The sequence below is a fragment of the Pelmatolapia mariae genome, linkage group LG4 (assembly GCF_036321145.2).
Source record: "Pelmatolapia mariae isolate MD_Pm_ZW linkage group LG4, Pm_UMD_F_2, whole genome shotgun sequence".
Taxonomy (NCBI): Eukaryota; Metazoa; Chordata; class Actinopteri; order Cichliformes; family Cichlidae; genus Pelmatolapia; species Pelmatolapia mariae.
In genome coordinates, this window is record NC_086230.1 from 21,091,784 (window position 1) to 21,119,767 (window position 27,984).

The following is a 27,984-nucleotide window of genomic DNA, read 5'->3' on the forward strand; positions in this document are numbered from 1 at the left end:
ACTTTAATATCACCAACCATTCCCATGTTATTACGGTGTATCCATATAAATGGCCCACCCTGTATATCACATAATTAATGCCAGAGACTTGAAATAGCCACATTTTTTTTATGAGAATAAGATTTTCACAGATATAAAGTGATATAATTCTTCTTTTTTAATTATTCTCATAGTGGATAAATGCCAAATGCACTGACTTAACAGGTTAATGAAGTAGCTCAAACTGGGACCTATGCATTCCTTTTCTTGGTGTGTACTTGATTAATAGAGCAACAGGAATCTCTTATCTGTTAGTTAGTTAGCATTGCTCAGCACAAAAGCTGCAAACAGGGAAAAATATAGGTGCTGCTCTGCTATGATCTGACCAAAACACCATAATTACGAGACTAGCACCTCTGCCAGGAAGTTCACTAATTAAGGAACTGTACACGATCACACGATCGGCCACGTTCCCTGGAAGTGTCTGGTTGGATGCCTATGCGCATCCATTATCTACCTAATGTACAGGATGTTATTTAAATGACCACAGCTTTTTAAAAGAAACATTTTTTTTCCATTGCTTGTCTAAACCAAATAACAAAGCTGTGTCAGCCAAGAGCTGGAGTATTTGCTGCAATTTGAATGAATAGTACAGCTGTGTCTAAAGAGACTGTCTTCCTCTTATTTAACTAAAGCATTATCAAATTTGAAACAAAAGAAAATAATGACAAAATGACTGTAACAGCTTTACTACCCCATCTCCATGAATTTCTAGATTTAGTAGGCTTAAATGTGCTGCACTTAAAGCATTGAAGGGAACTGTCAGACTCTTACTCTGGTAAGGAAGACTTACTTGGCTGCCGTATTGGTTAAAGTAATCACCAAAAGAGAGTGTGAGTGTGGGGTGGGGGGATGAGAGAGCTGCAGAGAGGGTATGTCGGAAGCATGAGGACCCCTGAGTCAGACTTGAATCCCTAGCACAGCTAAAGGCTGGGCGGATTACTGCTTTATCACACTCAGGCAGATGTAGTGTGGCGAACATAATCTCACAATTCCTCAGGAATCAACATCTCCACTGTAAATTAATCCCCAAATATGGCAGAAGTTTCTTACCCAAGCATGCCCTTCCCAAATGACTCGGGAAGCATGTCCAAACATTACAGCATGTTCATTTTAGAGCGGAAAACAGCATTAATCCTCAGATAGTTCACTGGTGCTGGGGAGTGGTTGGGGGCTATGGTTTCCCAAAAAGTTGATTCTGTTAATCTGGACGTAGCGTTTTCAGTGGGAGAAACGTTTCATCACTCATCCAGGTGACTTCTTCAGTCTCAGCTGACTGCAGGTTTCCCCAACCTTATAAACAGTACATTTGCACAATGACTGAAACCAACAGCACTGATGAACAATGGGCTGTGAGGTCAGTTTCTTGATCACTAATATGCAAATTGTCATGACCATTGATCTTTGATCTGCATATTTTTTTTTATCAATCACACGTAGCTAGGTTTGGCTTATGTTAAAGTACCAAAGGCAACCCAGCATATCAGTCTTTTTCATTGATTTCTATGACATCAACATTACACCCCCGACAGTTCTAGGTATGGTGGTAATGGTAGTACTATTAGTTTTTTCTTTTCAATCCCACACACCCCAAAATTCACTATTTGATGAATACTGTGATCCGATTTTTAGAAAAAGACAATGTTTTTTATTTTATTTTAACAGAGTTACGTGATTTTTAAAATGCAAAAGGGCCAAAATGACCCACTTTGGTGGTTCTAGTGTTTTTTAATTGGCTTCATAATGTGAGTGGACTCAGAGATATTTGTGTACCCAGATGTCCGCAGATCTCTCAAGAGGGTTTTTGTTGCTGCCAGCTGCTGCAGCACTCCTTCATTTTTCCATCACTAGCACATTGCCCAGCTTTGCCACTGGCTACTCAAGGGCTTGTGAGTAAAACTACTGCATGTGCTCTTGTTTTGTTTTCCTGATTGCTTTGCAAGTGAAAGGCTGAAAAAAATTCAAACCACTATGCACAGAAGCAATAGCACAGGACTTTGACTTTAGGGTTGCAACATATTCTCCAAGACTTTGAGACAAAATATGGGGCACTGCAAGTATTTTATATTTTGAAATATTGAAATTGAGGAAAAGAAGTAAAACTTGGAGAAAATATGCAAAGTGATGTAGTGTAGTATCCAAGAAATGGTGAGCAAAAATGTGCATTTGCAAGGAGCATAAAACAAAGTACAGAAGATAAAACGCTGAAACAGAGGAGGAGAAGCAACGACAGATGGAAACCAAAAGACATGTAGTGTATGCCTCAAGGAATGCAGAGGAAAAATCGTGAGTAACAAGCTTTGTGTGACAAGGAAGAAGAAATGAACAAAAATGTGAATGAAGACAAAGAAATTACAGAAATAGAAATATGAAGAGCAGTAGAAAGGTGGTGTAAGATACTTGATCAGAATTCAGATACGATTGCTGAGATGAAAAACTTAAAGCATGGGATAAATTCTGCAGGAACTCTGAAGAGAAAAAGCGTGTTTCAAGTTTTTCCTAAAAGAAGTTAAGCTTGGACAAGTGTAGCCTTCTCCTCCTCCTCCTCCTTCATCTTTTGTCTAACTCTTTAATTTTTACCTCTCCCTCCACTACCCATCCTCTCCACTCCTCCTTTATTCATTCCTTATGCTTTTATTTCTTCTCACCCTAAATATGTCATTTAAGTAACAGTTTGAAGACATTTTCTAGCTTGCAGTTGACGGTTAAATCAGAATGAGTAGAAATGCAGGTTGGCAAAGATGATGATAGAATGGAAAACATCCGCGCCACCTAACTGTTCTAAAACCACAAAAAACACAACTTGTCTCTAAAACCCTCGAACTGCCGTGCAGGTGTCACCTGAAAAGCAGTAAAGAAAACCCTGCCTGCATCTGAAAAGTGATCTGTTTGGACAGTTTTGTGCACATTCCACATCTCGATGTCTGAAATAACAGTATGCAAGAAATCTTAAATATGTGTTTCTTGTTCTTTTTACTGGGCTTTGACCCCGTAACCCCCTAAAGTATCCAGATAGCTTTATAACACCATGATACATGTGTGCTGGCTTTTCAGAACATTTTCAGCCCCTAAGCAGCTTTAATTTTCAGTTTTATACTCCATTAGAAAAACTGTGGAAGGTGTGTTTTGTTGTGTTAACTAATTCACAATCATAAAAATTGCATCTTTAGTCGTGATTAAAAAGTATGCAGATTGAGCACGTCACTCTCCCTTACATAAAGTGTCTGTATTAGTTAAAACTGGTACTGGTACTTAGTATCGCAGATACTGACGCTGTATTTGCTTGGTAACAGATTGCACTAATTTCTCACACCAAAGCATTTATAACCTAAGCTCATTTGTAAAGCCTCTCCCTTTGGACTTTTTGGTGATTAAAGGAGGCTAGTGGGAAAAGCTGGGGTCCAGAAAATAGGACCACTGATTCCCAGGGAGAACAACATCACATCATCCACAGATTGTGAGGCACACAGCACCTGGTCCATGGTGGTGTTGATTTGAGTGATGGATGGAGGCCCAGTGTTTGCCGGTAAATGTCCTCTGTCAACTCTTGCCTCTCTCTCGGAGGGCATCCCTGCACAAGTTCGTGCTGGAAACCCTCCTCTTCCTCCTGTTTTACTTTTGGCTTGGCCGAAACCAGCTTGTCAAAGCAATCTGGGAGGATGATGATCCCATCAGAGGAGTCTGAGGAAGTCTAGCTGGTGACCTGAGGCACAGGAGGAGAGTATGAGGACATTTACAGACTTTATAATATGAGAAATTATACAGCAACTTTCATATCTAAACAATAAGTGAGAAAGAGTCACCTAATCCAAGTCTTCTATTTCTTCATATGGGTGTCAGTTAGGCTCAGTGGGTGAGCAGGGGACCACAGAAAACAGCAAAATTTATGCCCGTCACATTTTCCAAAGCAAGCCTTATGTTTGACACCCCTGATCTAGGGTGTACCCATGCTCTCAACGTATCAATGACATTTGAAATAAATACCACATTCAACTTTTGTTGTTGTAGACGTTCCTGATTTTGGTTATTAACTAAATGACTGAGAACATCCTGATATGACACGAACAGCTGACCCCAGACACCAAAACCAGCGGTATCTCTAAAAGATGTGGGAGCGTGTGAACAAGAGGCTCGAAATGAATCGGCGAGAGACAGGATGACAACGGGAGATGCAGTCTACTGTCCCTGGTGTAAATTTTTACTGTTACAGAGAAGGTGGTCAGTCTTAATTTAGCCATGAGCAACTGAGCAGGGGAGGGAGGGAGGCTTGAACAGCCCATCCACCAATCAGGAACAGACACTTGTGCATCAACTCGACTGCTTGAGTAACAGCCAAACAGAACTGGAAATGAATCAAATTGAGCTGGTTATGTCACTATTTGTGTTAGAATAACTGTTACCAGAGAAACAGAAAAGACACACAGAAAGCCCACTGTTTACAAAACAAAGTACAAACTTTATTATTCTGTCTTTACAAAGGCACGAGCCTCTTTATCCCCAAAACGTTTCTCTTTACAAAAAAAAAAAAAAAAAAAAAAAAATAGCTTCTTGATGACCATATCCATTGATGGGTCTAACAAAATTTAAAAAAAAAAAAAATGGGTAGAGGAAGGAGAACAAGTGGAAAAATGAGAAGAGAGATCAGACATATCAACAGATAAACAAAGACAGCATAAAAACTGTAAAAGAATGTGACAGGACAAGATGTAGGACTGGACATTGAGGAAAAGGGGGGATACACAGCTGTGCGGTTTTTACTCAACTTCAAGAGCTTCAAATCAGGAGATGCTCCTTCATATAAAAAAAACAAACAAGAAAGAAGCAAACTCCTATATAGTACAGTAAGTGCTTTGTAATCTTGACCCTATTTAGTGGAACCCCCTCAAAGCCCACCCCACTTATCCGACCACCTGATATGTCCGCGTATGCTTCCTAACACTCGAACCAGAGCGTAAAACGTAGATGGGAATAAACCACGTCTGGGATTTAGCGAAAAGTGATCAAATGCAAACAGACGCCAAAAAATAATGAAAGCAAGCTCCACAAACAGAAGAGCATGCAAACTTTTTCCATATCCAGGAATCCCCTTTCCTATCAAGAGAAGCACTCGGAAACAACCCATCATTTAATTCTGCTTATTGCAGTGCAGCTGACATCAATAGTTTTTTCTTTAAAGGGCAATTCCGCGATTTATCTGTGCAGCGGTGCGAAGCTCCATCTATGCACTGACGCAAGGGGTGAGAAGGGATGCGTCAAAGATGCAACTAATCTTCTGAAAAATGAACTGTTAAAGGAAATTTATGGAATGTTGACGTCTCTTTGTGGATATATATATATATATTTGTGTGTATATATATTTTTGCCAATCAACTGGCTTTAAGGGGCTAAAATATAATAAAATCTACTAGTAACCAGAAATCGCATTTTGAATACTCTTTCAGGACCATATGAATGCAACCTGTTTTTAAAAAAGCATAGTAAAATAAAAACAAAGTATGACTGGGAATATACAGTATTCCAACACACCCCAGCTGGATTGATCTGATAGCTCGAAACAAAAAGGGGTTCCAGCGGCTACCAAATGACGTGGGTAAGAGAAAAAATAATAATAATAAAAAAATAAAACTTCCCTCAACCCCAGGGCTGTGTTAAGGCTGGCTTCACAGTGCCTCCCTGCACCTGCTATTAGTAAGGCATGCTGCTGCCTCTCTCCGCTACATGTCTTTGTCAATCTGTCCGTCAACCAAGAGTTCCCGGCAACAGAACATATAAAAATGTAAGCAGAAATATGTAAAAAAAACAAAAAAAAACAACAACAACATGGTACATTTTACAGAAAACGCACTAAAGGATAAATATTCAATATAAAGAAATGCATATAGACTGGGCATTTTCCTCATATTTTAAGCATATTCTGCTTTGATACATATCCCAAAACAAACAAACAAAAAAACACAAACAAGCAAACTACACTGGAAGGGGCTAAATAGAACAAGCTCTTAAGATCGAGCAAACAAGTGATTGTATTCAAGTTATATTTGCACGTGCAAGAATTTCAAGGCAAAAGCGGGTCTGCTGCAGACTGCCAGAGTCCGGAGCACCGCTAAGCCTCGCTGATTCAAAACACTAAAAGAGACACATATGTGACAGTTACTCAACAGGGGCCCAAAGAATAGCTTATTTTAAAAGCCATGTGTTTTTAAAGTCAGAAAGGGAAGATGTCAGAAAATGCGAAATTCTAAAAAAGAAATGTAAAAACTTTTTTTTTTAGGTCAGGCCACGAGTAAACAGAATAAGCCATGTGGGTCAAGATATGTGGGTTTACTGGGATCCCAGCCCAGCAAAAATGGCAACAAACAAACAACATGAGAAGAAAAATAAAATAGAGTTTGAACCAGTAAGTGCACTCTCTTTTCGAGCTTCGCTTCATTTCCTGTGAGCACCAGTCAGCCAAGAAAAACAGCTTTGAAATTCTCATCAACCTGTTGTTAGAGGAATCTTAAGAGAAACACAGCATGAAAAGGTAGACTTCACAAAAGTAAAATAACACATTCTCTCAACACAAAGCCTAGAAGGTGGAACTTTAGGACAGTCTTTTTTTTTTAGCTCACAGTGTCTCTCCATACAGCTCAGTTGGATCGGGAACCGAGGGAGGTTTAAAGGATGTTCAGCTTAGGGGGGGAAAAAAAAAATTGCTCTGGTGTGGGGGTGGTGATGCCACACCAATGGGCTCTTCATTGACTTTGTCTCCTTTTTCGGCTTCAGGGCCGCACAGAGAGATAACAGTCCTGGTAGTTAATGGAAATGTTTAGTTGACATTTGAAAGTTCTAGTATCCAGTAAAACAGAGCATTTATAGTCAGTGAAGTAGTCGCTCTATTTGTCTTTCTATAGTTTAACGAAGAAAGCTTGTGTAAGTGAGTGAATGAAGGATCGGCGCTAGACATAAGCAGAGGAAAGGAAAAAAAACAGAAGAGACTGCATGTATGAGTGTCTAAGTGTAAACCATAAGGGCTGCCTATCACGGTACAACATGACTTGTATTGATAAAGAAAACAAAACAACAAGTGCTTCAATCTAACTAGCAGACTTTTCACTGAACAAGAGCGCTGTGAGTTTGTAGGCTCCCGTAGCCCTGCTCTGCTTTGGGCTTGTGTCTAGGTGTGTGCGTGCATGTGAGTGTATGGTACGTAAGATGTCAGGGATGAACTCAAGGCAGTGAACAGTCATCCGGCCCGTCGCTGTTTGAGGCTGTGTCTGAGCCTGCCGCGTCAGAGAGGACACGTCCTGAAGTGACGATGACCGCCCTCCTCTGCTCTTCCTCCCCGGCGCCACCCTTCCCCTGGGTGCCCTCAATGTGCTGGATTGCCTGAGGGAAACACAGAGGCAACAGATGTCAGTGACAACACCCCCCTCTAGTGGTGAGATATGAGACAGGATTTTGTGCCTTACCTGAACGATGGTATCCAGGTTCTGTCGAGATGTGGAAACTGTGTTGATAACTGATGCTGGGCCCATGGTTACCACAGTAACATGGTGGGACTGAGGAGTCTGGACAGGTGCAGGAACAATGACTGTAGCGTGGTGTGTAGGTGCTGGGGGAGTAGCAGGGGCCAACACCTGGTAGAAAGGTGCAATCACCGTTTATTATTCTCACGTCATCACTTCTGCAACCTCAGTGCAACTGAAGGCACATTTTTAACCTGCACAGTTTACTATTAACATCTATTAAATTTGTAAATAATGTCAGCAGTAATACAAAAATTACACCCCCAACTCCAAATAAGTTAGGATACTGTGTAAAATGCAAAGGAAAAGAGAATATATCATATCGGTTGTTTAAACTGAGACAATTAAGGTCATTTTGATTTTCATGGCAAAAACTACCTCAAAAAAATTGGGACAGGAGCAATAATAAAAGTAAGTGGTACTATAAAAAAAAGAAAACTTGGAGGAACATTTTAAAAATAATTAGGTTAATTTGCAGCAGGTCAGTAGTATGGCTGAGTATGTTAAAGAGCATGTTAGAGGGTCAGAGTCTTTGCAGAGGATCACCAATCTGCAGAAAACTGCAAAATCATCAAAATAATGTTCCTCAGTATTAAACTGCAAAGAGTTTGAATATTTCATCATCTACAGTACATAATATGATCAAAAGATTCTGAGATTCTGGAGAAATCTCTGTGCGCAAAGAAGACAAGCCCAAAAATCAATACTGAACACTTGTAATATTCAGACTCCTGGGCAGCAGTGCATTAAAAACAGATGTGATTCTGTCATGAAATCAATACATGAGGTCAGAAACAGTTCCAGAAATCACTGTCTGTGAACAGTTTGCGATGCCAACCAGAAATGCATGTATGCTCAATGCATGCTCATTCACTCAAAAAAGAGGCATATATGAACATAATACTGAAAGGCTGCAGTCTTCTCTCAGCCAAAGCTCAATTAAAACTTAGAATTACTTTGAAATGTTTTAACTCTCCATTAGAGAAATACAAGAACTGATGCAGAGTGGGAACAGACAGTTGAACCTTTGCTAAAAAAAAGCTACAAAACGACAAAGACCTTTTACCAAGCTTTACAGATCTAGGGATGGAAGAGTCCCACCAAATCATAAAAAACATTAAGCCAATTTCTTTTGGGGAGTTTCTAAAAGAGTGTTTTGTGGACTGTGCTGTGCTAGCATACCCAGAGTAAAAAAAAAAAAAAAAGACGCAAATCTGACAGGGAAAATGTCAGCCTTCTGAAGTGGATGCAAGATAACGGGACTGAAATGATCCCAGAACTGAAATAGGTATCTCTGCATTGTATTATACACCAGGAGGTGTTGTGCAAGTAGGTGCTAAAAATGAACCATATTATTGTTAAAATAGTTAACTTGATGTGGGCAAGAGCACTGTTTGTTAGGCTTCTGGAGGAACGCGAGACTAAAAATGGTGACATAGGCTACCACACAGCTGTCAGGTGGCTCAGCTTGGGTAAGAGTGTCGCACTTGAGAGTAAAAATTCAAGAGTTTTATGTGAAGAAAGGCAAGGATAATTCAGAGCGCTCTTCAGGAGAACGGAATACAGTCTTACATTTGTTATTTATATGACTGCACTAATGAATGAACTAAATACCAAACTGCAAGACAGGGCCAATTTGCACATGAAATGTAAAGCCTCATAAAAAGGTTTCATAAGAAAGTTGCAGTTTCTTTCAAGCCGATTTGGGAACACCATTCTCACTTACATGTCAACAGTGAAAGAAGCCATACCATCAGCTGATCCCCTCAGCTGGTACTTATCCATGTTAGGAGCCCTGCATAATGAGTTTTCAAGGTGATTTGAAGACTTCAAAACACTTGAGAGTGAAATGCACATGATTTCAGCTCCCTTCACTTGCAGTTTGAATAATGGATCCAGTGATGTTGAGCTTGAACTCATTGACCTGCAGTCTAATTGACTACTGGCAGAGCACTTCAACTCAGTATCACTGCTGGATTTGTATTCTTCTCTTGCAGATGAGAACTTTCCACACATAAGGAGACAAGTGACAAGTGTTTTGCAAAAGTAATGCAGATTGTTTACACTTGTTTTTTGTTGATCAAGTAGTGATGAAGTTGGCGCATAGTTCACATTTCAATCGCCTGACATCTACGCTTGCCTGCAGCATTTTATAAAAACATAAAATTAATACTGAGAAGAATTGAGTTCAACTTCTTGGAGCCGTCCCCTACAACAGACCCAGTTTCTCATGTGGATCCTTGAGAAAATAAATTCTCCACCCCTGTTTTAGAACAACATACACTCGCATCCAGACAATATCTTTTTCAGGGAAGGCTTTGCATAAAAAGCCATTCTCTGATGTAGTTTATCAAAGAGTGTTTGGTGACTGAAATAGGACAAAAATGCATGATGTATACTTAATTACATTTGAATCCTAATTTCCCATTGACCTTATGTGGCCAGTTTGGAACAATGAAAGGGCCGGCAGATATGGCCCAGGGGCTGTACAATTCCCATGTCTATTCTTGCTCATAGAGGGATGTTTGATTGTTTCTTTCGAATACTATAGAGTCTTTACCCTACAGTATAAAGTGACTTGTGGGGACTGTTGTGATTTAGTGCTTTATATAAAAACCCTAAATTGAGCTCAATTGACATTATGAAATGAAAACTATGACAAAGAAGAGATAGGACTATTGAGCAGCTAGAATCTTATATCAAACAAAAATGGGACAACATTCTTTCCCAGAAGTTTAGCCCCTGATCTCCTCAGTTCCCAGATGTTTATGGACTGTTAAAAAAAGAGAAGATGCTGCATAGTGCTAAACATGACCCTATCACAATTTTTTTTGAGATGTTAACATGATAACAAGTTAAAATGCAATATTGAAGTGAGTCACGCAATGCAGTCCTAGACTGTTCAGTAGTCATGATGGTAACAATACAATAAATCACACCTGAATTAGCTTTTTTCCCCTCAGGTAATTCAGTGTTACTGTAATTCTGCAAATTCATACTGATATTGACTTGAGGTTACATTACACAGCTCTGCTTATGGAGTCACAAAGTGTCATATGACTAATGTAAAGGGCGTCAATCATCTTTTACTGCAAAAGCCCAGCTGCCACAAGGAGCGGATAGGGCAGACATCAGGCGATGATTGATTTGGCATCATGTTCAGTTAGGGTAAGCCTGCAGTAACAGGACGCTGCAGCTATCAGGGCTGGAGACGGCACCGGCAGAAAGACGTGTGAGCGGCTCATTTAACACACTGTAAATCTGTCTGAGCTGCTGACAGCTCTAACTGTGGACATGGACAGGACTGTCATGTCCATGTCCACGTGTCTTTGTGAAATCTACGGTAGACTCTGAGATTAGTCTAGCTGCGTATGTGTGTGTGTGTATTTTTAGAAAACGCAACACACTTTGACATAATTGACTCAAAGTCCATAAAAAATTTACACGCTAGGGAGGGGGAAGGGGGGGGGAATCTGGTGCCTGCCAGCTGATGAGTTTAGGCTAATGAGCCAAAAATAAACACTTTTTTGTGTGTCAAATTCAAGAGCTTGCTGCACATGGCCTCTGTATATGTTAAAAGGATGAACAAAGATACAGAGGGAAAAAGAAAAACGCTGAGCTGAACAATGAAGACAAAAGAGGTCTAAATTTTTTATCCTATCATTCCATCAACAAATCCAAAAACATTTACCTCAAAGCTAAAAATTTGTCTAAAAGGCCAGATTTTTACTCTTGATTTGATTTGCTAACCATCTGTGTCAAAAACGGTTTAAATTCATTAGGTTGTTTGAAACACTGAAACAGAGGGGATTTTTCTATATCAGTAAAAAGCATACATCTTTAAAGTATATCAGTCAGTGATATGCAGATGTTTCAACCTGTGGGCTGTGGGCTGGAGTGAGGTCCCTCTCCAGCTGTTTGTGCTGCTGCAGATGGACAAGGCTCTGCGTTTGGGCCTGCTGCTCCTGGAACTGCTGGGTGATTGCCTTCAGCTTCTCTGGGTACAACTGGGCATCCAGGGACCGCATCTGAGATGCAAAAAATAGGATAATATTTCTGAAAAGTTCAAACGACAGCAGTCGGTGGAATTTCAAACTCCTGAAACTGCGTTGTCGTCGTCACCTGTTCTTCCAGATTCATCCTGGCTGAACGTTCTTTCTCCAGCTGCTGTCTCAACTCGATCATCTCCCTTCTTAAGTCCTCGGTCTTCTCCTCCTCCAGGATGTCTGGTGAGCCAATCCCTTCATCTTTCTCCTCTGCACGCCTCCTCTTGGGGGAGGAACCACTTAACTCCTAGAGAGCGCAAAAAGAAATGTGAGATGTGCTTTAGATGAATGCTAAGATTGATGATAGTGAAAAGACAGCTAACTCCTTTGCAAACAGTCTGTATGGGCAGCGCACTGATTTACCTGTATGATTCGTTTGAGCTGACTGTTCTGCTGCAATAAACGTGTCTTCTCCTGCTCCAAAGTAAAAATGTACTCTGCCGTCTGTTGCAGGATGGCAGCCTGAAGAACAACATTACAGTTTGGTTATGAAAGCAAGTTCAGATCCTTCCAGCTCCAGCTAACTCATCATCTAATTTAAATCACTGTTTATGACCCACCTTGCTGAGTTTCTCTCCATCGCTGTGTGGGATGAGTGTTTTAAGTGACTGGAATCCAGCATTGATGCTCTGCATACGCCGACGCTCGTTGCTGTTGGCGATCTCTCTGCGGATTCGCCTCTCTTGGTCCCGGGCTGTTTCTGGGGTCAGAGGAATGTTGGCCAAGCTAGGGGAAGAAGGGAGAGGCAGGAAAGCTATTAGGGAAAATGTACAGTTTAAGAAGACCTAAAAATAAACCAATCGGTGTTAAAACAAAAAACATTTACTAATATGGTGCTGATGGCACACTCAATGGCCACAAGTAAACTTGTTGCTGCGAATGCTAATTAAATCTTTTTTTTTGGTCAGCCCAGATTTCCTCAATTTGCTCTTTCTTCTCGTACTTCCGTTAGCACTTTCCTTCATTTCTCAGAATTACTTCAAAAACATCTCAAGGATTAGTATGGGGAAATTATTAGTGGTCAAGTTAGTAAACTAATTGCAAGCACAGGCAAGCCTCTCCTGATGGTTTTTGTTGGAACTACTTTATACCCAAGAAATAGTTCCAATAAAAACAGCTTATGCCACGGCACAGTTTGCTCCACTCTTCACCAATGCAGTAAACCTGCAGCTGAGTTAAGTTTACATATACCAGAACTGCATTACATAAGAAATAATCTGGACACAGGAGGAAAAGCAAAAAGCTGACAGCATTTGCTCCCCTTGACATCAACTGTTTTTTCTTTTGTTTTGTTTTTATGTGAGCTGACTCTTTAAAGTGTGTATTTATATCACCACCAAAGAGCAGAAATGACTGGCCCGTTCCTGTGATTACGCAGGTATTTACAGCGGCTTTGTCCTTTCAGCTCACTAGCAACTACATGTATCATTGCTAATAACTGAAATTGTTACAAACCTATGAAAGATCAGAAGTTCTGTTTATTTGCATTTTTAGCACGTGTTAGAAGATATTTCAATGTTGCAGACCTACTGTTTTTGAAAAAGAGCAGCATATAGTTTATGAACATTCCAATATTTAAACTGTGAATCAGTGCATTCCACATGGTTAAATTCAGTTTGAGGGGGAATTCTAAGTGAATTTCCTCTAACATCCTCAGTATCAAACACACTATCTATGGGACCCTCTCTGAAACCAAGCTCTTATCTGTACTGACTCAGCTGCCTTAGTGCAAACATTGGGAACAATTGTGCAGACACAGATTAGAAAAGCAGTATCTATGTGTGTATACACAGACACGCACACACACGTGTAGCACTGCAGCAGCACATCCAAAAAACAGATCCACTGCCAAAACATGACCAACTGAGCCTGAACTTCACAAACACAGGCCACTTTAGAGCCTGAATTAGAGTGAGTTTAGGCTTAAATCATTACCCAAGAAACTAAACAAAGCTCAACCAACAGGCTGATTAAAACTGATCAAATTGAAATATGGTTCCACAAATATCTTCAACATCATTTTCCGATTGCCTCCATCACATCCAACCCTTAGCAACCTCTCTTGTCACTCCAACCCTCTGCATGCAATCTGCTCACCTGGGAGGTCCATCTTTCATCTCCAACCTATTCACTATTCTTCCTCTGCACATGCCCAAATCATCTCAACCTTGCCTTTCTAACTTTGTCTTCAAATTCTACGAGTTCTACAAATACATTAATAATCACAAGTTGCTTTTCAAGCAAGAATGCCAAAAAGTCTCAAATATAACAACCTGGACATATGAGTTTTAAAACTGTTGTGCAGATAAAATGTAACAATAAAACTATAACAGTGATCATCATTTTTAAAAAACTGTTATATTTTACAGATCCAGGGATTTAAAAAAGCTAATTAATAACGAACTGTGTATTTTATTGCTGAATAAATGTGACTTTACAACAAGAACTGATACAAATTTTAGTCATTCTGGTTTTTATTAAGTTATATTTGAGTGATAAAGACTTTAGAGTGTGCTCACGGAGTCAAAGTTTAAAGAAAAAATGTGCCAATTTTCGCTTTATTTTAAATTTTAAAAGCATTTAAAGTTTGTCTGGGTAAAGTTCCGGCTTTCCTTGCGGTGCACCAATTCCCCGCAGAAAAGCGGACTACATTTCCCAGACTGCCCATGTCACTACCAGCAGCAGGAGCAACAGTCGCAGATCCCTCCGCCTCCTTCTTCAAACAGGGCTGCGGACGTATCGACGGGCCTTCCGCGACATACACACACCCCCTTATTAATAACGCCACTTCTAATTTTCCTGTCTCCCCGCGAAAAGCCAAATGTCTCCTTTTACCGAACAAACCCAACGGGAAACGTATTTTAACGTCCCCCAAACACACTTCCTCCGTCCTCACAGTGCCCGACACCACCTCCTCGTTCCGAGCAGACTTTCGTGTCCTCCGCCATTACAACAATGCGGCAGGCAGCATGGCAGAGGTGCGGGATGAAACGACGCAGTGGAGGCGGCTCAATAGCGTCAACGGGACGCGCAGAAACGCCATTTAAACCACCGCCGCCTAAAACAGGGGCGAATAAGACAACAGCAGTGCTTTTTTTAACGTTTGGAGTGAATGAAAACAGGACGCCATAAACAGGAAACAAACGCCAGACCCTCTCACCCCCTCTCTCATCCACTCCCCCCACCTCCATCACTTTTTTGCACAAGCCACAAGCATGGCCGCACTACCCACAATAAACTTCGGCTCCCTGCGAGCGAAATCGTCAACCCCCACGAATGTGCGAGGCGAAAATAGACCCCTTCACACACCGCGACGCCCGCTAGCTCAACTTTCCCTTTCTCATGTAAATTTAAGTACACATAGGCCACGGGTGAGGGATTATTTAAGCACAAATAGGTCGGGGATGCGCTGAGCGAGTAGCAGCGTGGTGTGCACGGAACCACGTGGTTTATGTTTGTTAGCCACAAAATACATCGATTTCGCAGGCAAAGATGCAAAATAAAAGCACGCAGAGGACGCCGTGGATACGGCGGGAGTCCCCCGCGTGCTCGGTCGCCCCTTGATCTCGCCGTTTGATGTTAATTAATGCCCGCAGCTCCGCGTGAGAGGGTCGTGTACACAATAACACATCAGACCAAGCGTGTTGCCCAAAAACGACATCGCTAAGTGCGCGGTGCTCTCAGCAGATGACTTGATGGTGATAATAGTGATGATGACGGTGATAATAATAATAATAATAATGATAATAAAAATAATAACAGGCACAGCATGTCGGGTGAAACGCGCGTGGCATACACACCTACAAAGACCACCAATAACTTCTTTCTCCGTTTTCCTGAAATGTTGCAAGGAGGGCACCTTCTGAGTTGGTACCATGAAATACTCCATGCTCGCCTCTCGCCAGTTTGGTGCCCCCCCTCCCCACCACCAGCAGTTTTTTAAGGGGAAAAAAAGAAAAGCAGCAAACAGTCTCCGTGGTATAAAGAGGGAAAAATGATGACGTTAGTGGGTAAAAATCCCCCGTGATCCGATGCGGGTTAAATCCACAGAGGAGATATGAATGCCTCGTCCGTGTAATGTAGTACTTTGAGGCTGCTGAGAGTTGTAATGTTACTCGACTTCCAGCTGATGGGGTTCCCTCGTTGTGTGTGGCGCTCTACCTCTCTCTCTCTTTCTCCCTCCCCTTTGCTTTCTCCCTCTGCATGACCGTGTGTGTGTCTGTGTGTGTGTGCGCAGCTGATCGGATGGCTTTCAAGGCGGGAAACAGCTGGTAGGAGTCACACACTGCACTACCAAATCCTCCTTCCGCAGAGAGAGAGAGAGAGAGAGGGGGGGGGGGGACTGCGTGTAAACAAAGGACTATTTAGATTTAGCGCAGAAATACACCGACACATGTGGAGAGCCGCGGAGGGAGCTTGAAATGTTTAAACTGGGGGGGCATTTACAGCTGATCTGATCTGTGATCAGATCTGCCGTCACAGAGCTGAGCTGAATCATTAATAGTTTCCCGTCACATGGCTTGAATCGGTTTAAATATACTTTATGTAGAGAGGGGCTATGATTTCAACATAAATAGGCTTTTAAAAAAAACAAACAAACAAAAACAACAACAACATTTTAAATTCTTATTTTTATAAGAGCAATAACCCAAATGTCAGTGCACCGTGACAGCTCGGGCTCATGAGCAAATAAAGAGCGGGACTACTACAGGGGTGGACAATCCAACAGCTGCGATAAGGGAACAAGAGGGATCAGCTGACGAGCTGGCAACGCTGCACAGCAACAGCGCACTGGGGAGGGCTTTTAGGGACACACACACACACACACACTGAATGTTAATGTTGTTCACCATTTTGGGTGTGACAGACCCACAGTTGAAGCACGGGAGGCTAAATTACAGTAACCTAATCTAATCTGTTAAACAGAGGGTATATGGCGCATGCATGGAGTGAAGTCACAGGACGGGAGCAGTGAATTTGATCAGGATTGTGAGCAGCAGCAGCAGCTTTATATCGTTTCACGATGGCGCATTTTTAGTAATTACCCACAGGTGCGGCTGCACGCTGTCGGGCGTTTACAGGAGAATAGAAGAATACATCTGTGGGAGATCAGTGCTGGAAACCGTGGCAGTGATTTTTAAAGCAGCCCTCTTCTGGACAAGTGCGTCTTAGCACTGTTTCACCAAATTACAAATGCTTCCAAGAAACAAACCCCCTCTTTACCTTTCATTCATAAAGCCCACATTGTTATAGAATCCTCTTTATATCATCTGGAATATTCATTTGTTCATGAACCCCGAATCAGATCGTAATGCCTCCAGATATAGCAGACGATTTAAACTCCACAGACATTATTATTTAGGCCCCTGCTTACTTATTACTTTCCAATAACATGAAGATAGGCTAGATGGAGTTTTAATGTTTTACAACACTGATGGTATAAATACTCCATTCAGTCCCATTATTTATTTATTCATTTTATTTATTTTTAATAGAAGTGTTAGATTATTGTTTTTATTTTTATTTTCTCGCAGTAAATGTAAGGCTCCGGAGGCTATTTCACCTTCCACCCGGTAACTTTACGCCCCCTGGTGGTGGTAGAAGGAAAACCCAGGGCGAGTCACTGCCATATTGCACACCTCACTCAGACACATTTGATGGCACAAGATGGGCCGGACAGAAACCTATCAGGAAAAAATAATAGAAAAAAAGTTGCATCGGTTATGACAGAGACTTCTGTTTGAGTTGGTATCTGTGCTGCTAGTTATTTTACAAACGTGAATTCCTTTAAAAGTTAGAACCGTGCAACATATATAAAAGCCTATAAGACCAGAAAACAGTGGTGTACACACTGATACATATACAGCAAAATATTTGCACCTTGGAAATGACACATTACCTCTTAGATCGCTTTTATCTACATTGATTATTTAGTAGATTTGTTATGTACCACTTTTTTACATTTACTGTACAAATTATTGTATGATATTCATTTTTTCTTTGCATCTGACTTATACATTTATAATGACAATAAAAGGCTTTTAATCCTAATATATTACAGTAACTTACAGCTCGGCATTGGCCACATCACTCCAGGTTACCCTTTATTTACACTCCAAACACACACTATCACTGTGGTGCCACTGACTTTATCTGTAACGTGCTGATACCACAAAATACAAGACAAGCAATCACTTCTCTTTTTTTGACATTTAGATTTTAAAATCTAACACGCTGACATTTTGTTTCCCAAATTCAACCGTGTAATTGTAGTCTTACCATTACTGTGAGAAACAAATGGGTTATGTGAAACCTCAAAGAGGAGTAAATGGTCCAGGGAACTGCTCACAGGAGCCAGAAGGTGAAATTGCTCAGCTGGTGACATTTTCACACTGTTTATGTGCTCAAATCATAATATTGGTCTGTAATTTCCATCCAAATGACAAAAACAAGAGGGGGTTGTTTTTGTTTTCTTCTTTCTTTTTTCCCGAAGAATGCACTAAATTATAGGAGGATTCAGCCAAATATGACAAACTAGGCAAGGTAGTGAATTTCTACTGTAGATGCAGCAACTGAAAAGTTTGTAAATAAATAAACAAATAAAGGTTCCAAATATGTTTGATATGTTTTTCTTACAACTCATGGTGTCCTACCAACAACAAAAGGGGGGGGGGGGGGCAGCAAATCCTGTTCTGTTTACTGATTCATAGATTATCAAAATATGAAATAAAAAAAATAAACACTTTAAGGTAAAAATGGTGCTCACAGCTAAGCTTTTAAAAAGGATAATCTGTCTGTTAATTACCTCACAGACTGCATTTGCTATAACCAGCTTTGCCTAATTACCGTTACAGTAATGCATCCTTATAATTACTGACATTTCTAACGACAGTGCAGTGTACGAGCCAAGTGCGGGATGTTTTGGCTCGTGTGGTAAAAATGTGCGTTTGTCTCGCAGAAGGATCGCCTCCTCTTCTCGAGACTGAACTTTTAAATTACGTAACGGCGTTTTCCGTCTTTCCAGAGCAGCCTGTCGGGGCTGAGATAGTGGCTAATACGAGCAAAGAGACAAAACTGAAGAGGAAGAGAACATTTTAAACTGTAAACAAGAGAGGTGTCACCCTGCGCGATGGCCTGTTGTTGGCGGGGAGCAGGGGCGGGGAGATGACCGTGAGGACACGGAGAGAGAGGGTTAGTTTGGAGAGGAGCCTGGGACTGCCCATGGTGGATGGGCGGAGCAGTAAGCATGCGCTGAGCTGGCAGACTCTGGGCTGGTCCTGACGGGCTGGCTGGGCTCCGGGCGGCTGTCTGTGCGCGTCAGACGGTCGTGGGGGAGACTTCCATCAGCACTCAGCGTCTCCCCGAGTGCGGAGAGGGAGGAGAGAGAAAAAAAATCAGACAGAAGACACACGGGGATCACTGCGCGAAAAGAAACCAAAAAACAACCCTACCTCTGCATCTGGAAAAGCACCGAAGAAGCTAGAGACGATCCTCTCCCTCTACCCCACATCCCGTCGCCAACCCGCCCTATCTATCCTATCCACCACCACCACTTGGTGCCCTCCCACCCCTTCACCCCCGCCCCCTCTTTGGAGAAGCAAGAACACCCATAGGAACCCCCGTACTTGACCAGCGTTGCCATTAAGCGATGCGCTTTGAATTTAGGAAGAAATCACCTATGCGCTTTTGATGCGCAGCACAAGCAAGTGGTCTTCGTTGTTTTTTGCTCAGCGGGAACAGTTCAGGCTAAGGATCTCTGGGTGTTTGCACTTTTTTTGACGGGTTTCCAGTGTCGGGATAACATGCAAAATATCACCCCACGACCACAGACAAGGCTGTCATCCTCGTAGACAAGCCTTTATTTAAACGAGCAGCTGTCACACACGCTGCGTTTTAAGGCTTATGTTTGCTTTTCAATGCTTAGAAATAATCCTGACAATGGTCTGCAAACGGACCGCCTCTCCAGACACCTAGTTCTATTTTCCCAAGACGTGACAGCTGTTTATTTCGTTTTTAACGTAGAAAAAGCAACAAACTGACGAGGGGTCTTCTTGACACAGACGCCGTTAGAGCCACGGGACTTTGCGTGCGAAGTTTGCACAGCAGAGATCGGGACCAAGCCGGAGATATCTCGACCACATCCACGGCATTCTCGCTTCAAGGTAAGCCAAAGGCAACCCTATCTGAGACGTCAGTTCTGTGTGTTGTGCCCACTTGTCTTGCGTGGCCACGCTGGTGTGAGTGCGCTCCTGCTTTGTGAGGAAAATTTGCGCGAGTTCAAACAGGGCAGTGACCTATTTTCGGGGACTCTCTCCAGCGGTGCGCCGAAAATCCTGCAGCCAGGACTCCCCGCACTGTCACAGCCAACAGGCCGGTGGAGGCGAGCGTGCCATCGCCGGGTTTTGTGCCATTCACCCACAAACCGCGTCACCGACCTTTTCCGTGCGTCTGCATCCGTTCTTAATCCAGCATCCCTCTCCACAGACCCCGAGAGAGACATTTTTAGAGCAGTGTCACAAATCTCGCCCTATATAGAGGCGTGCATCACCACTCAGCCAGCTGTTGTGCAAGACAGAGCCTCCCTGATAGAAGCTCTCTGATGTTTGCCACCGCATCTGATAGAGAGTTCAACGTCTCCATGCTTGTGAGTGATACGTAAACCGGTGATGTTTGTTATTGGTAAATAAAGAAGATGAGAAAATACTTCTTTTTTTAAACTTCTTTTCTCACTTAAACTTTTCATCTTGCTGCAAATGGGTATAAAATGTGCTGTGATTAAATAGAATATTTTGCCCATAACTATGATCTTAAGACCTCTTTTAGGTGTTTTTATATGCCTGCCATTGTGTCATATTTTTTTTTCATCCAGTTCTGAGTTAGACGAGGCCAAGCATGTAGCACAGGGGGGCAAGGATGAGCCCTGGCAGAGAAACCTAGATAAAGCGCTATTTTCCTCCAATTAAGCAATTCCACTGTTCCTAAGCCTAATTGTGTGCACACTGGGACTGGGCCTGGGATGGACCTTCTCCCCATTGGCTGCCTCCCTTGGTCCCATTGTTCCAGAAGATGCCAGGGGAGAGAGAGCCGAGCTCTGCCCTGCCAAGGCAGACCTAACAAGGCCTACGCTGGAGGGTAATAAGGCCTGATCATTAAAACGCATTAGGCCACAAGCAGAACGAGGCACACTCAGGGGCAGGGATAAGAGCTGGATGACTGTATATTTCCAAGGTGACTGTGAGGTGTTCTGTGAACAATATAGTGTGTTGGTGCATGAGAAAACTGTCACACAGGCAGTATGTGGAGAGAGGAGGTCTGGCCACAGGCCCACTGGACCTCTCTCAAAGAATGTGGGGAAGGAGCGAAAGAGGCCGTGCAGGCTTTCTGCACAGGGAGAGACTCCTTTTGCTCCCTCCCCGAGGCCCCCACTATGTAATCCATAAACCTTCTCCGAACTGTGAGCACAGGTGCTCCTCACATCCACAGCCCGCTGGCTGCATTGTTTATCCAGTCAGCTGATGATCAGTTCAGCCGGAGGTCAACCATAACATCCATCCGAGAGAAAGACTGTGGTCAGACGGAAAGGCATTTATCACCATCGCTATTCAGGCGACGACTCTCTCCCACAACATTTAGTCATTGCAGAGAAAAGTCTCTCATCTCCACCATAAAGCCAGATGTCCACAGAGCTCCAGCTGTGCGTCTTTGTGGTGGCATTCCACGCTCACAGGATGTGTGTGTGTAATTTTCTTGCTGTATATTTCCTTTTTCTTCCCTTAATTCATACTTGGCCATATGTAGGGAACTGGACTGCTGCTGGGAGCAACAACTTGCACCGAGTGCTAGCCAGAGTTATAGGTCTGACAGCCTTTGGCTGCTGTAGTTGGTTCCTCAGAGGATATGTACTATTAAGGCTGTCCACCGTGCCAGTCTCTAAAATCAGATCATGGGTGTGGTATTCACCCCCTCCTCAATTTTCCATGTGTCTTGAGATTGCACCGCAACCGTGACATCATTCAGTTTTGGTCCAAACTGTGAGGGAACGGCAGCTGTTTTATGGTGGAAAAGGTGGAACTCAAAGGCGTACTCCTGCGTCAGCGTTACCACGAGGTTTGTGGTAGAGAGATGGTGGGAACCCAGGGTGCACTTGTGCTTAATACCTTAAACGAGGCCCAATAAAAATGGACCACATCGATTTGATTGTTACATTGTGCTTTTTGCATTGCCGCCAAAGAAATCCTCATCTAAAGTCTAAAAGGTGGCAGAAGCAAGTTGGTTTTTTTCACAGTTTCATGTAAAACCACAACAATATGTTTGCCACTTAAAAGGGGAAAAAAACACTGTGCGGAGGGCAACGATTGCTACCAGTAAGTGGGTGGGATGTAAGTTGCACAAACCTGCTTGGTAAAGCTAAGTTGAGTGTTCGAATTAATATCACAGTGGGGCTCCGTAGCTGCTAGGGATTACAGGCGAGCTGAAAGGCAACTCAGCAGCAGGGGAGGGAGGATTACAGTGGTCAGTGAATGAGGCAGCATGCAGTGAAAACAAGGCACCTGATACACACTTGCGTTTATCTTCCCAGGGATAAGAGCTGCAGCACTTGAGATTTCCCATGGGAGAGCCTGTCCTTTCTGGGGTTTGCATTTGTAGAGAGTTAACTCTAATCAGATGAACAGCCTCGTGCTTCATGCATTAGGGAAATGTCACGTCTCGAACGTGTTTGGCGGGGTCGTGCATTCAAGCTCGTTACCAGTGATCGAGGAGATGCAAGTGTTGTGCCAGAAGAAATGTCTTTGTACTGAAGCTAGGCGGAGAAGAGAGGATGGTCAGTTTTTGGATACATTTCTAAGAAAGCTGTGCCTATTTGAAGATAAGTCGCAATGAATGAGTTGCCTGTTATCATTAATTAATTAAATTATTGCCAAAACGCTAAGGCAATGTAATCATTCAATTGCTTACCACTAACTGTACATAAAGGGTGGATAAAACCACTTTGGCATCATCCACTGGTTAGTAAAGTCCTCTCTTGTAGCCTCAAGCTGAACATTGTGACCTGGAGGCTACTTCCATGTAAATCTCAATACCTGAATGCAGATAAACTTGTATATAATAGTAAATCACTTCCAGACGAATCAGATCTTTTATTCTTAATCATTGCCACGTGCTTGCTGAATGACACAGACATATTTTGGAGCGCTGCAGACTGATGTGTCTGTATGGGTCACATTCTTGGACCCATGCATTAAGAATAGACAAAGTGGATACAGTGACTTGACTCATTCTAGTTTGAAAACTGAAAAAGACCAGTGCATACCGCTTTGCTCCCAAGCTGGCTGGGGCTCACGCACCGTGCATTTTTCTCCAGTTAAACTGTAACCACTAATCACCTCACGGCCTCACTGCTTCCTCCTCGAGCAGACCATTCCTGTGTCCCCAGGGTGGGTTAAACTACCCCTCAGTCCCCTGCCCCGAGGGGATATATGGTCTACCCTTTTCTTAAATCACCTGTGTGGGACATCCTAAATGAGTGCTCGGGTTTGGCTTTTTCTGTGAGGATCTGCCATGGTGAAGTTTAGGGTCAGTTCCTCTGCTGCAAGTGTGCAGGCCTGCATTTCCAAAATAAACACAGACAACTCAGTGCTTCACTCCAACCACCCCGCCCTACCTCTTCCCATTCTCTTTAAAGCGCCTTCTGCACTCCCTGCTCAGTATTTCTATCATGAGAGAATTTCAGCTCGCAAAGCCTTTCAGACAATATGCAGACCATGTCTGGGGCAGGGCACTGCTGATGAGGAAAGATAGAGAAAGAGAGCTAAGACATGGGAGAATTTAGAGGAAGACGCTCTGTTTTTTCCCTTTTATTCTCCTTTTCTTTTTACTTTTTGTACTTTTGGTCCATTTCCAGCTTCATTGTTACTGTTTAACTTGCAAATGAAAGTAAAAGTAGATCTAGTTTGACCCTTTAAGGGATCAGAGAGCTGAGTTAAGGGATCTGCCAGTTGTACAGTAATATACCCAAAGTATTGTGGTTGAAGTGGAGCCACAGCTGGTTTATGTTATTATTTACTTGCTCGGTCAACACCCTGGATTCTGTTGTATGTGCTCAGGGGCACTACAGCAGTCCAGTTTGACTTTGTGTGTTTGCTTGTTTGAGGAGAAAAGAAAGGGAGGAGCTCTGCCTGTGAGTATGGCTGAGGAGTATCGAACTGGGAAGGGAGGAATTGTGAGGGTTTCTTTTTTTTTTTTCTTTTTAAGAGAAGGGGGTGAGGGAGAGAGATGGGTGAGGCATTTCTGAGATTCACATAAGGCTCTCAAGTCTGGGCCTGGGCCTGGCTCTCTGTCTGGGCATATCCAATCCTGTCAGCTAGCTTCCAGACTTTGCCCCCTTCACCCCCCCTCCCTCCTACCACCCTCTTCCCCTCCATCCCTAATTCCCTGGGACTCCATCTCCTCCTCGCTTTCAACTCGGCTTCTATTCCCTTCTCTTCCTCCGTCCTTCCCTCACGTTTTTTGTCTCCCACTTTCCATGAGCCCCCAGCTTCGTGTACATTACATAAGACATTCTCCATCTTATACATGCAGTAAAAGAGAGAGAGTTAGAGGGGGGGAAAGTTTGGCCTCTTAGTGTTTGTACCTTCTCTGTGGTGTTGTGGAGATGTTGCCAGCACTAATTTAATTCATATGTACCGTGGTTGTTTTCCCTTTTTTTTCCCTCTTACTAGGGAGCCTTATGTAATTTGGGAATGTTTTAAGTTTGAGGCTGCTTTTTGAGACTAATTCTGACCTCAGACGCTTCTGTGAAACAGCCTCACTGTTTTTATTTGCTTGCTAAAAGTGAATTGGCTTCAGTGGCCATCTTAACTATTGACGGTCGCCATCTGAAAGCTGCATACTCGCTCTTTGTTTGCTCGTGTCTTTAATAATCGGTGCTGTCAGTCATAGTTGACTTTGCCATTCCTTATCTGATTCTAAAGTGTTGGTATTGATTCAGATGCAAGAGCATGGCTATTTTCTTGACCTTCAGCTCTAACTGAGACTCTCTCTCAGGCTCGTTCCCTCAAAAGGCTGCCGATGTGCGGTTTGTTCCACAACACATTTATTTGGTTCTTCGCCGTTCGATCTCTCGTTTCGCCAAAACGAGAGGAGGAATCGGCTCCAGATCTTTCTGACGCTCAGCTCCAACTGATTGCACGACTTGGACGCGTCAACAAATTTAAATCGAGAGTTTAGTGCTGTTCCATTTTACAGCATTATGCTCAACTCTGTCTGTCGCCATCTCAGTCACCCTCCATCTGTCCCTTTGCATCTGTCTCTCTGCTCTCTTTTTTCCTGCTTCCCACTCTTGGATGGAGCTTCAAAAAAAAAAAGGGAAAAAAAGATGAAAGCTGCAGGGTGGAGCCTGTCACCAGTTGAGCTAGAACACAGAAATACAGAGAAAAAAGGAGAGGGGTGGGAGACAAAGGTAGAAAAAGAGAGAGGGAGAGAAAAGACTGTCATATTGACCTTGTCATATTGCCAGCCATGGTGGGAGGAGACATGGGGCGGAGGGTTACTCAGAGAAAACAGGCGCTCCATGTGAGGAGGGAGAACACAGGGCTGCCATTAAGTTGGCAGAGCCTCACAAGGAAAAGACAACACAAGCTTTGTGCCTACATGTATACGTGCGATCACTGGAGAGGGAGGAAGAAGGGCTAAAATGGAGGTATAGCAGACAGTCTGGGAGTTGGGGGTACACCGAGATTTAAAGAAGCAGGAGCTCCACAACAGTCCTGCTGCTGTCCATAACATGAAAACATGCATCACGTCACTTAGTCTACTAATTGCTCTCTGCTGTTGTGCATTTCTCCCTCTTCCTGTTTTCCTCCCCTTTCATTATGCTTTGGCTTGGAAAGCAAAGCCCCTCTTCTGTCCCTCCTCTTTGTACATGAACACATTCGTGCACACGTATAGACCCACATGCTAACAAAGCCGCACCAGTGGAGACACTCCCAGAGCACATCTGGGCCCGTGCCCCGCCTTCTTTGTTGTTGCCATTCAGTACAGTTGGTGCACAGGTGTCGCCCAGCCCCGCTTGAGACAAAGCGACAGGGGTGAAGGAGTTTAAAAGTTAAAGGCGCAGCAGACCTAAGCCTCAGCCATACCACGATGCAAAATAAAGAGAGCACCCACCGACTCCATGCCTCGCCTCGAGCCTACAGGAGGCCGTGTTGCATAAAGTTGTTGTTGGAATCATATTACCGAGGCTATTGAATAAGAAGACCTACTTCCCAGGGATTTCTCTATTGAGTTGCAAGCAAATGAAAGTGGCTGGAGTCAGTGTGTAAAAAGAAAGGGGTTTGTTTCTCATGCGTGTGGTGCTATAATATTCCCGTCCAGGAAATGACTGTGAGACAGACGAACCCCTCCCAAAAGCTGGAGCGGTACCACAGTGCTCTGAACTGGTCTGAACTCCACAGCACACAGCTAAGCATGCAGCTCACTCGTGCATGGGTTCGTACCCAAGAGCCGGACAGTCGGTATGTCTGTGTGTGCCTGCACTGTGTGGACGCATATTATAATTCGCACCCCGATCCTTGATGTTGTCACCGAATCAATAGACCACAGGGACAGATCCACCGGTGCTAAAAGTAATTCAGTTTAGCTTCTTCTTAATGTGCCTCAGTTTCTATAAGTATCAACCCTAATAAAATGCCCTCAGACTGTTTTGAACTTTGTAGAGGAGAAAGGGAAAGAGGGGGTTCTCTGACTTTCCCATGCTTTCTTACTCAGATGCTTAAGACTGATTCTGGGATGTTACCAGTGAGAAATTAACTTGTCCCGTTGAGAGTTCAGCTGAAGACGTTTTATGCACTCTGAGATGTTTTGAAAAGAGTTTAAAGCTCTCATCGTAATTTAAGTATATACTTTCATACATCCTCAAATTTTAGTGTACACACCTGTTGGCTTTGAGCTGAAGTCATTTCTCTTTAGGCTTAAATCCTGAGCTGGGTTTTAGGGAGTGGTCAACAGTAGCTTTTGTGTGTGTGTGTGTTGCTGAGACAACCTGGTAATTTAAAGATTTAGGCAGGTGCCAGTGCTTTGCATTCCTATCCTGACCTTGTGCTCATTTCTGCTGCCTTTAGGGGAGGTCTGCTCGGCACAATTGGTAAAGCAGAGGTGGGTCCACGCGCTTGTGGAATCATTTTTTTAAATTCATAACATAAGTTTAAATCTTTTTAGTTACTTTAAAGTGCTGTATGATTCAGACTTTTAGTGGAAAGAATTTCACTCCACGTCTGTTGAATATACATCGTATTAACATATTTCATCTGCGCTGCCCCACCAAGGAAATGAAGAGGAAAGGAGGTTTACTTTGAGAGAAATGCAGACCTCTAAATCAAACAATGAAATTCGCTCCTTCGCTTAAATGTCATATCGCACGTCTGGCTGTTAGAATAATGCTAATGTTTGTGTGAGTCAGCTGGAATGACAGCATCTAGTGTGGGAGTAGCAAAGAACCGTCACTTCCGAAATACAGACCCTTTTTAGTAAATCCCAGCAAAACAGCCGCAGCTGGTTAGTAGGCTGATGTGAGGATGGGTGTGGGGGTGGAGAGTCCTGATGTTTGATAAATTAAATAATTTCAGAAGTTCCTTCAGTAGATGTAATTTAGTGTGCTCGAAAGAGGATACACAGCTGAACGCACGCAAGCAAAAAATCACCCAAACTTTTGCTTTGGAAACATAAATGCTCACTTTTATCATAGCTGTTTTTTCTTCTTCTATCACCCAGCGCTCACACAGTGTCGGGCTGTTTTAACTCCCTCTCTCATTGGCTTCATTCCTTCCTTTCTTTCGTCTCCCCACCTCCCTTCTTTCCTCTGCCGTTGCTTTCCTACTGAGTGTGGTGTGGTGACGCCCCTGCTTGGCTGGTGCTCCAACTCCAGACCCTGTGATTGCGCGCAGGAGTCAGAGGATTGCATCACTGCCTGTGGGGAGCGGCCACAGGAATGGACTGAAGGGGTGGGGTGGGGGTGGGGGGGCAGCAGGGAAAAGAGAGATAAAGAGTCGTGAGAGAAGTCAACAAAGGAGAGGGAAAAGAAGGGGAGAGAGCGATGACAGACGCTGAGTATATAGATGTAAAAAGTGAAGAGCAAGTCAAGAGGGAATGGAGATGAGGTATATTTTGTTTATGTGGAAGTATGTGAGAGCTAAGATGAGAGATGAGGAGTGAGGGCTGGAGGGAATGCAGTCGGTAGGCTGCAGAGGGGAGACAGGCCCAGCAGAGTTACTGTGGAGGTCAAAGTAAGCCTGGGTGGGGATGCCAATCAGATATTCAGATATTCTCTTCTCTTCTCTTCTCTTCTCTTCTCTTCTCTTCTCTTCTCTTCTCTTCTCTTCTCTTCTCTTCTCTTC

General features: G+C 43.1%; 2 protein-coding genes across 7 annotated transcripts in view; one reads left to right on the forward strand and one right to left on the reverse strand.

The window, feature by feature from the left end:
- Positions 1–4,474: 4,474 nt before the first annotated feature.
- Positions 4,475–15,815, reverse strand: tfap4 (transcription factor AP-4 (activating enhancer binding protein 4)). Of its 4 annotated transcripts, none has more exons than XM_063471853.1 (7): positions 15,394–15,815; positions 12,154–12,319; positions 11,957–12,055; positions 11,670–11,840; positions 11,426–11,575; positions 7,491–7,658; positions 4,475–7,407 (listed from the first exon to the last, which is right to left on the reverse strand). In XM_063471853.1, exons 1-7 carry the CDS (start codon positions 15,480–15,482, stop codon positions 7,249–7,251), a joined length of 1,002 nt encoding a protein of 333 aa, XP_063327923.1. In that variant the 5' UTR covers positions 15,483–15,815; the 3' UTR covers positions 4,475–7,248. The 4 variants fall into 4 exon arrangements, with proteins under 4 accessions (XP_063327923.1, XP_063327925.1, XP_063327924.1 ...); XM_063471855.1 differs by lacking the exon at positions 15,394–15,815 and adding an exon at positions 14,429–14,689; XM_063471854.1 differs by lacking the exon at positions 15,394–15,815 and adding an exon at positions 14,270–14,689.
- Positions 15,816–18,747: 2,932 nt separating this feature from the next.
- glis2b (GLIS family zinc finger 2b) overlaps positions 18,748–27,984 on the forward strand; it is a 28,660-nt gene continuing 19,423 nt past the window's right edge. The window contains exon 1 of one of the 3 annotated variants that reach the window (XM_063471863.1): positions 18,748–19,755. The gene's annotated coding sequence lies outside the window, so the exon portion shown is untranslated. Of the gene's footprint in view, positions 19,756–19,803; positions 20,238–27,984 lie in introns of those variants that run through there. The other 2 variants (XM_063471861.1, XM_063471862.1) reach the window with 2 other exon arrangements.

Bases quoted from the DNA above. Each gene is read 5' to 3' on its own strand.
- tfap4 (XM_063471853.1), bottom strand. From the start codon at position 15,482: ATGGAGTATTTCATGGTACCAACTCAGAAGGTGCCCTCCTTGCAACAT. The intron at 12,320-15,393 runs GTGTGTATGCCA...TTCTTCCCCTAG, and splicing joins GTTATTGGTGGTCTTTGTAG to CTTGGCCAACATTCCTCTGA. The intron at 7,659-11,425 runs GTTGAAACATCT...CCTTTCTACCAG, and splicing joins CTCCAGCCCACAGCCCACAG to GTGTTGGCCCCTGCTACTCC.